The sequence below is a fragment of the Acanthopagrus latus genome, chromosome 21 (genome assembly GCF_904848185.1).
Source record: "Acanthopagrus latus isolate v.2019 chromosome 21, fAcaLat1.1, whole genome shotgun sequence".
NCBI classification, from domain to species: domain Eukaryota; kingdom Metazoa; phylum Chordata; class Actinopteri; order Spariformes; family Sparidae; genus Acanthopagrus; species Acanthopagrus latus.
In genome coordinates, this window is record NC_051059.1 from 25,735,905 (window position 1) to 25,745,451 (window position 9,547).

A 9,547-nucleotide genomic window follows, 5' to 3' on the forward strand; every position below is an offset into this window, starting at 1 on the left:
CACATCAGGACTGATATGGATTACACAACAGCACAGATTCTGACAAATAAACTGGACTTGATGTGCAAACACAGTGAAGTTCCACTTTATTTTAAGGTAGTAATGCAATGATGTAGAAACTCTCAGTTACAAGTTAAAGTCCTGCAAGTTAAAGTACTAATTACGCAGAAGAATGGCTCCTGTCAGAAGGTGTTTATATTGATATTATGTGATACTGCTGATGCATAGACAACATTGTCATGTTGGAGCAGACTACAGTTTATACTGTTGAGCAGTGTAAACCATTTAAGGTGCACTATGTAACTTTCTCATTGCAATGTTGGTATATAATCTATATTCTCTGTAGGATGTCCAGATAAGATGTGTGCTGTTTTTCTCCTCTAATCTGTAAACATATGGATTGAAAGCACATCTAAGACTCATGATAACTTGTCACAAGCTTTTTGTCTCTTTTTTGTTTACTGGCCTGCAAACATTTGCATCCCGTGTCTTTAAACAACTTCGTATATTGTATTGTTGTATTGTATTGTATTTTAAGACTAGATGGTAACCACAGCTGTCACATTAATGTAGCTAATATCTGTTTTTGAAATACAAAATACAGTATAAAATAGCATTATATGTAAACACTCATGTAAAGTAAGTTTTATTTTTTCATATATTGGAAATAGGAACTTTCATTTTATGATTTTTACCATTTTCTATTTAATAAAAGTCATTTTGCCATTAGTTTCAGAGTGCTGACAAAGCAGGTTGTTTTATCTTGTTTGTATTGTTTATTTGTTACCATCCAGCGTTGTTTTAGATTTAAATTGAATCCAGAATATGCGGGGAGTCAGTTTAACAAGTGGGCGGGTCGCAGGAGCAGTGAGGCTGCAGGAGAGTGAGACCTCTTCGTGTTCGCCCTCTCTCTGGTGCAGCACTCAACCCGGAGCTGTCACACACGGCTCGAGGCCCCGCCCCTCCTCCCCCCTCGCTCTCACAGCGGGCCGTCCTGATTGGCCGAGACTGAGTCAAGTGGGCGCACGCGGACCCACTCGTGATCGGCGGGAGTGGGTGGGGCCTATACTCATAGTCGACCGTTGATTGGCTGATTCTTGAGCACCACGGATCACAACAAATATGGAGGGGAGTCGTTTCCGGGTTGGAAGGCGTCTTTCATAATAACCCAAAATAACTGATTTAACTAGAGTTCCTCTAATATTTTAAGTGTAAATGGAGGGTTATATATTTTTAAAAAAATACTTTTGTTCACAAATGATCATGATGATTTTTATTTCGTTTCAATTTACAAAAATACTGATTGACAAACTGTCTGGCAGCAATTAATTATAGATTCAAATATTTTTCAGAGTGAACAGAAACTCTGAACATGTAAAATAACACATAAAACATCAACACAGAGACAGTAGCATGTGATAGATACAGGTTAAAACTAAATTATCATTACAAAAATAAATAGGATTAGATCATCAAAACATTGCACCATTAGATTCATTAATTAGGCCATAAATATTACTATTATGATTTAAACAACCATTGTTGTGAGTTTGTTACTTCACCATTCTTTGACTTGTTTCCAGAACATCTGGGTATAACGGCAGAAAAAAAACCAAACCCATGTTTAATGTATAATAACAAGTGTTTTTTGTGTTTATCGTTTTCTTCTGTGCCAGAGCTCCGTTTCCATCCAAAAACTATTAGAACCACATTTGTTTACTATAAAGTTAAGTGGTTTGAATTTCTGATTACAGTGTCTTTGAAATTTAATGTAAAACAAGTCACCATAAACAGATCTTACTAGTATAAATTTCTTCCTAATATGTGTTAGACTTGATTTAACTCTATGATCACTTTTTTAATTTATTTTTATTTTGATGTACTTTATGTGAGAAACAACCTTTCAGTCACAAGGTAGGAGCTATAATCACTTTTTGGCAGGTAAAATACAGTCTTTCATGAGTTGTAATGTCCCTTTTAAGGTATTTCAAAAAGTAATACAGAGTGAGTGGGTTGTAATCTGTCATATATAACCACCAAGAGTGAAATCAAGTCATTTTGATGCAGAAATAACCTTTCAGTCAGAAGGTAGGAGCTGTCATCGCTTGCTGTCACCCTCCGGCCGTCAGGGGGCGCTGCGCAGAAAATCTGGCGCAACTATTTCCAGCGTCTCTTCCGGTCCAGCGGAGCGAAGATCGATCTTTTCCCCGTGCCGTCAGCGGACCACAACGTGTCGCGACAAAATGGCACTTTATAACTTTAAGAAGATCACGGTGGTTCCCACCGCTAAGGTGAGTTTTTTCAGCTTCTTTAACGTTTTAAATCGATGTTGCGTCGGTCGTGTCATTGTTGAGCGCTGAGAGACAGAAGAAGATATAAAAAACATGGTGGGACTCTGATGGGAAGGAACACACGTGCTGAGCTGTGCAGGGAGACAGCAGAGGGTTTCCATCTGTCCACGTACTGACTTATGACTTATATCATCAGAGGAGGAGACGAGAGGGAAAGAATATGAACACTAACTGTGCTTTGTGTCGAGTATTAGACGATGAGTGCTGACACAGTTGTCATATGACCCCTCACCAAACTCCGTTCGAAAATCTGGATATTTAAGCCTCCAGTGAGCGAGGATAGTTTACACAGCCCGGTGTCTGTGACTTGTACTGTCTTTCAGGCAGCACAAACTAAAGCTAAACTCTACTAAACAAAACCAAACTAAACTGCCTCTCACCTGTTACTCGATCAGCGTTGGTCCATTTAAATACCACGTTGTCAGGATTAAGTCTGAAAAGTTGAGCTCTTCCCAGCAGACAAACCTGCCATGTGTATTATGTGCATGCCGAATTGATAACAAGACATGGATTGGTGCTGGACACAATACTAAACGGTGTTTTAAGGGGTTTGCTTTGGCCGACACACGATTTGGTATTAAAACTGACAGATTTGCTAATGAGGTTTGGCAGGATTCCCATGAATACGGTTTACAAGAGATTTTACAAGGTGGAAGCAAAGGAAGTGGCATTTTTGGGTGGAGCAAAAATGTAGAAAGTTAAGGTGGTAATGAGAAGTTTCTTCATGCGATTTTCTCTGAAGTGAATAATGTTGAAGAATAAATGTTCCCTTCACCTAAAACCCTGTCTCGTTCTCTGCAGGATTTCATCGACATCACTTTATCCAAAACACAAAGGAAGACGCCCACAGTGGTACACAAGCACTACCAGATCCACCGTATCCGTCATTTTTACATGCGGAAGGTGAAGTTCACCCAGCAGAACTACCATGACCGCCTTACACAGATCCTCACCGACTTCCCCAAGCTCGATGTAAGTCAAGAAGAGTCTCAAGAAAAGCGCCTTGCACAATTTAAATAAGCATCATCAGTTTGTAAAGGAATGTTGTTTTCCTTTAGGACATCCATCCATTCTACGCTGATCTGATGAATGTGTTGTACGACAAAGACCATTATAAGTTGGCCTTGGGGCAGATAAACATCGCCAAGAATTTGATCGATAAGTAAGTTTGTCTAAAATCTTCTACTTATTGTTGTGGTTGAGTATTTACTGCGGTTTTCTCTTGAGTAAGTCCCTTATTCATGTCATGGTCACTGCCCAGTTATTTTCTAACGATCCATAAAGAAATAGAAATGTTAAAATGTCAGTTTGTCTCACTCTGACTGGATATAAGCTGGTTCAACCCCCTGTAAAGTAAAGCCAGCCCATGCGTATTGAAGTGTTTGGGCTCATGGGTGCTAAAAATCAAAACAGTGGATAAACTTATTCTCTTTCCTTCTCTCCAGTGTTGCCAAAGACTACGTGCGTCTGATGAAGTACGGAGATTCTCTGTACCGGTGTAAACAGCTGAAGAGAGCCGCTCTGGGTCGTATGTGCACCATCCTGAAACGACAGAAGTCGAGTCTGGAGTATCTGGAACAAGGTAACGGAGACGAGAGGATGTTCTGCAGCTGGAGGCTTTTACAGAAGCCTTTGTAGCTTCATATTGTTCAAATGTATCCATTACATTTGGTCTTTATAACTGTTGTCAGGTTAATTTCTTTTCGTGAGCCTGTTTTTACACTTAAATCTGTCTTTAATATCTGAAAATAATTTCTTGTTGTCTCTCTTCAACAGTTCGTCAGCATCTGTCCCGTTTGCCGTCTATTGACCCCAACACCAGGACCCTGCTGCTCTGCGGTTACCCCAACGTCGGCAAGTCCAGTTTCATCAACAAGGTAAACGTTTCTCTGAAATTATAAGATAACAGCTGTTTACAAGTTGGCGATGTTTTATCAGGGTTTCTATAAAATCTTACTCTGATGTGGGAAAAAACAAAAGTCTTATTCGTAGTTTTATTCTTAACATCTTTGTTAGTCTATGTCATCAGATTCAGGATGTGTGACCTCCTATTTATTTGAGGTTCTAGTGAACACGCTGTAACTGTTTGTCGTCTTTGTCAGGTGACCAGAGCCGATGTGGACGTCCAGCCGTACGCCTTCACCACGAAGTCTCTGTTTGTTGGTCACATGGACTACAGATACCTCCGCTGGCAGGTGAGAGGCTGCCGCTGTTATTTTCTGTTTCACATTTGTTTTTGTGATGAGGTAACTTATAACTAGATAAGTGGAATAAAAAGGACAGATAAGTTAGTAGATGGTGTTAAATAAGAATTAGAGGTTCCACTGTGTGTTTAATTGCCCTGATTTAACTATAGGATATTGTCCTCAATTATCTTAACCTTACACCTGTAGAGCTGTCAGCATGTTTTTGTGAGATGGGGATACATTTATTTTTCCTGTTAAGTTTGAAGAAGTTTAAAGGTCTAAAGAGCAGCCGCTAGATCATTGTTTCCTCATCAGAAGTCTAAAATACACTCAGCAAATAAATAAATTGGTCTAAGTGAAACATCGGAGACTGTTCAGTGGAGACAAAAGGTTTAATTCTGTTGATAAGTGAGCACAAATTTGTTGGTCTGTGTTTGTGAGCGCTACATGTTTCAGAGCAACTTGTTGAAGGCTCACTTGCACAATCATAACGCTGTTTAATCAGCACCTTGATGTGCTGCACCTGTCAGGTGGAGGGGTTATCTTGGCAATTAGAAGTTCTGTCCAACAGATTTTAACAAGTTTGTGCTCAAAACTTGAGAGAAATAAACCTTTTTTCAGCTGTTTCTTGAACTTGTGAGATGTTGGAGCAAAAACAGAATAATCGTGTATGTTTTTGCTGTGTAGATCAAGTTACTGTAAAGCCATTATAACATACTGTGCCAAAATAAGTGTCAAATAGAAACCACAAGACTTATCTATGAATATGTTAACTGTGTAGGTGGTGGACACCCCTGGTATCCTGGACCACCCCCTGGAGGAGAGGAACACCATCGAGATGCAGGCCATCACGGCTCTGGCTCACCTGCGAGCGGCGGTTCTTTACGTCATGGACGTGTCGGAGCAGTGCGGTCACACCCTGCAGGAGCAGCTGGAGCTCTTCAACAACATCCGACCGCTGTTCGCCAACAAGGTCAGACCGCTGTCAGGATCTGTGAGAGTAGCACATACTACGTTACTCATCACGTGATGAAGATGTCATGAAACTGCAAACTCCTCTTTTATGTCTGATAGGGTGAAGATATTTCTGCTAATTGGAGGCAAACTGCAAACTTTCCTTTCACAAATGTATTAGCACAACAGGCGCAGACATTATTCTCATACGTTTAAAACTGTTCAGATTTGAACTGGCTCTTGAATCCATAATGTTCAGAATCACTTGGAAGTATCCTGCAGAATCAGCAGGTCTGTCTGCAGTTTGGTTTGACAGTGTAATACGTTTGAGTGCATGTAATTGTAGTAACACTGGTGTCTCGCTCCCTGCAGCCTCTCATCGTCGTGGCCAACAAATGTGACGTGAAGAAGATCAATGAGCTGTCTGAGGAGGACCAGGTGGGTGATTTACAGTTTAGATTTGATCTCTGTAAAACTTCTCACGGGCTCCAAATGCCGAATGAAGCTTGGTAGAAATTAGCCTGGATGAACCTCCTGTTTATTATCTTTCTTGCAGCGAGCACCAGGGCTGCAGGTTAACATTTGACTGTTTTTTTTTTCCCTCTCAGAAAATCTTTGCAGATCTCACCACCGACGGAATCTCTGTGATTGAGACCAGCACTCTGACCGAGGAGGGAGTCATTCAAGTTAAAAATGAGGTGAGACGCCGCAAACTTCAGACTCGCTCTCTGTCTTGTTCTGGACGTTGTGGCTCACGGTCTCTCCTGTTTGTCAGGCCTGCGATCGGCTCCTCGCCAACCGTGTCGAGACCAAGATGAAGGGCAAGAAGGTCCATGATGTTCTCAACCGGCTCCACCTGGCCATGCCCGCCAAGAGAGATGAGAAGGTGAATATTCAGAGAGCTGCTGCTTCTCACTTTAGGTGTTTGTATTAATTAATTAATTTGTATTAATTTTCTTTCATCCGTCATTTCCAGGAGAGGCCTCCGTTCATCCCTGAAGGAGCCCTGATGCGCAGGAAGGCGATGGAGGTGGACGCACCCAAACGCAAAATGGTACGTCTGGTATTAACTTCAGGGTGGCAGTAAAACCAACTGCAACATATTTAACGGCTCTCTGTAATGAAATGTTTTATGTTTCACTGTGCAGGAGAGAGATCTAGAGGTGGAGCTTGGCGATGACTACATTCTGGACCTACAGAGTAAGAAGAGCTATTGTTTTACTAATCAAGCTGCCACTAAGAACTCGTAGAGAGTTAATGATCACATCTTCCCTGTTTTGATTTTTTTTTTTTTTTTAAGAATACTGGGATCTGATGAACGAGGATGAGAAGAACGATAAGATCCCTGAAGTGTGGGAGGGCCACAACATCGCCGATTACATCGATCCTGACATCATGAAGGTGAGTCTCATCTCTTCAAGGTAGAATGTAACTAACACAAACACACAGCTGTCTAAAATGTTTCCTGTGGCTGATCCTCGGCAAGCTTTTAAATAAAGTTGCATGTAAAACCAGCGGCTTAAAACATAAGTTACTGGTTCAGATCCAGCAGTTTCTGGCAAAACTGTATTTTAGTGTTAAATTGACAATAAGATTAAAGATAAGAGTTGCTAGCTTGTTTACGTTCGTAGCACTAACACCAGGTCAGTGTTGGGATAACTTTCCATCCTCAGCATTTAGGTGTCTACTTCAGGGGTTGTTTGCCGTAGAGACAGGGTTTATGTGACACACAGCCTGACAGAGGCATAAATATATTTTGTGTAAATATATTCTCCCCAAAAACTTGTCAGCAGCTTTTCCCTTCATTCCTGGGACTTGGGACAGGGATTTTAAACCTGTATCTGCTAATTTTGTCCAACAAAGGGATCCAGATTCCATTTTTTCCTAATTTCCAATTTAAAAAAAAAAGAAGTTTTTTTTTTATCTAATTAACATCTCAATGTCTTTATTTCCTCTCTCACAGAAACTGGAGGACCTGGAGAAGGAGGAGGAGCTGAAGGAGCGAGCCGGGGAGTACGACTCCGACGACGAGAGCGAGGACGAGGAGATGCAGGAGATCCGCGTTCTGGCCAAACAGATCAAAGAGAAGAAGCAGCTCCTGGTCATGGCGTCGAAAGAGAAGGACGTCCACGGGCCTCGCATGCCCAGGACCGCCACCAAGGTGAGAGCAGCCGGAGCTGAGTTGTTTACTTTTTGTAACATGAGCTGACATTTGACTGAAATCTCACAGCGAACCATCTCTGTGTGTTTGTGTTTGATATGTACAGGTTGAGAGAAAGAAGCTAGAGAAGCAGATGAGTGGCCTCGGCCTGGACATGGATGACAAGGATGATGTAAGTTTATCTTTTTTGGTCATACAGTAAGTTAAAAGATGCGTTAAGACCTGTTAAAGCTGCAGCTAAAGATTATGTTCATTGTTTATCAATGACTTTTATCTTTTCCAACGTGGTATCTCAATGCAACATGTGACAAAACCGAGTCTTTAACTAAATAAGACCTTGTAAATGTCTGAAAGCTGCCGTGTACAGAAATTGTTTCTCACTCACAGTTTTCTGTCATATTTTCAGAGCCACTACGCTCAACAGGCTCGGCGGTCCAGAAGCATCACTTTGAAGCGTAAACGAGAAACTTCAGCTCCTCCAACCTCCAAAACTCGCAGCCAGAGTGCCTCCCGTCCACCAAGAGACAAGTCTGGTTTACGGGATCCGAAGGTACGTGACATCGTCTTTAAATGACTAAACTCTGCTGCAGTTTTATTCACCTGTAAAGCAACTTCCTACTTTGTCCTCAAATATTCTTCTTTATCGTGTTCCTTAGATGGCAAAGAAGGCAAAGAAGATGATGAAGAACTCCCAGAAAGACATGAACCGCCTTGGCAAGAAGGGAGAGGCAGACCGACATGTGTTCGACCTCAAACCCAAACACCTCCTGGCCGGCAAGAGGAAGTCTGGCACCAACGATCGAAGATAAAGCTGATTTCTTTTTCTTTCTCTGGACTGTTGAGACCTGAACACTCTTTTATGAAAGAGCGGTTTCTGTGTGGAGACATCATAGTGTTTGTGTCCACAGCCTATACGAAAAATAAAGAAGCAAGAGAAGAACATGAAATCTTTTTAAATGAGCAATCAGGTCCTGTAATATTGTGACATGAGCGTCAGCCTTGAGGATGGTGGAGTCCTAGAAAACTGTCAAGCTTCTTTATTATATGGAAAAGCAGAGTCAAAAAAACAGATGTGTAATGTTTAATGTCTTATCTTATCTCAGTTGCCATGAGCACACGTAGTCCCTGATTAACATATAAAGTGTACGTCAAGTGTTCAGTTATTTCGACTGATTTGTAAGTGATTTCACTGGGCAGCAGCAGTGACGTTAACTTCTATGCCGTACAGATTGTCTGTGGCTGGGTTTACTTTGGATAAAGTGATGATGATGATACTTCCTTTTGAAAGTCTCCCTTTGAGAAATATTCATCTGCAAGGGAGCCAAATAAATATACACCTGAACTAAATAGTCCATCACGTTGTCTTTTTCATTAGCATGATGAAATATAGTGTTGAGCTTGAAAAATCAGTGCAGTGTGTCCTTTCACTTGACCTTTATTAAGTCACAAATGCTGGTTATCATTTTGCTATCATCTTATGTCAGTGCCAGCTGCGAAGTTGGATGAATGTTGATGTTGACAAAACCAAACTCTGTTTGGATTTTCAGCATTTTGGAATTTCCTTTATTCTGTCAAATTTCCAGACGTGGTCAAATATGACATCACATTTTGTTCTAATCCGTCAAAAGCAACTGTTTAATTCGGCATACGCTTTATTAATTAAGAAACATCTACAGTAACTAACTTGTGCTTGTCATGCCTGTATGTGAAGGCTGATCACTCAAAAATGTGGATTTTACTTAATTATTTGAATCATTAAGGTGGGTTTTTATAATGCCGAATTAACAGGAAGATACCATTTATTAATACAGACGTTTTAAAGTAAATTAAGTTAGACGCTGGTGTGTGTAATACCCAACAAAACAAGAAAGTGGCCAATTTTGAAAAGGGAGTCT

At 40.9% G+C, this 9,547-nt stretch overlaps 1 protein-coding gene across 1 annotated transcript; it reads left to right on the forward strand.

Annotated features, from left to right (window-relative positions):
- The first annotated feature begins 2,133 nt into the window (after nt 1-2,133).
- gtpbp4 (GTP binding protein 4) lies at nt 2,134-9,004 on the forward strand. The gene is made up of 17 exons (XM_037084961.1): nt 2,134-2,291; nt 3,153-3,323; nt 3,410-3,513; nt 3,797-3,933; nt 4,128-4,228; nt 4,454-4,546; nt 5,319-5,510; nt 5,864-5,929; nt 6,100-6,189; nt 6,267-6,377; nt 6,468-6,545; nt 6,640-6,691; nt 6,792-6,892; nt 7,455-7,652; nt 7,759-7,824; nt 8,059-8,202; nt 8,309-9,004. Exons 1-17 carry the CDS (start codon nt 2,244-2,246, stop codon nt 8,459-8,461), a joined length of 1,905 nt encoding a protein of 634 aa, XP_036940856.1. The 5' UTR covers nt 2,134-2,243; the 3' UTR covers nt 8,462-9,004.
- The last annotated feature ends 543 nt before the right edge of the window (nt 9,005-9,547 follow it).

Coding starts and splice junctions, on each gene's coding strand:
- gtpbp4 (XM_037084961.1), top strand. CDS start 2,244: ATGGCACTTTATAACTTTAAGAAGATCACGGTGGTTCCCACCGCTAAG. Junction 4,547..5,318: donor ACAGATACCTCCGCTGGCAG/GTGAGAGGCTGC, acceptor TTAACTGTGTAG/GTGGTGGACACCCCTGGTAT. Junction 5,930..6,099: donor AGCTGTCTGAGGAGGACCAG/GTGGGTGATTTA, acceptor TTTCCCTCTCAG/AAAATCTTTGCAGATCTCAC.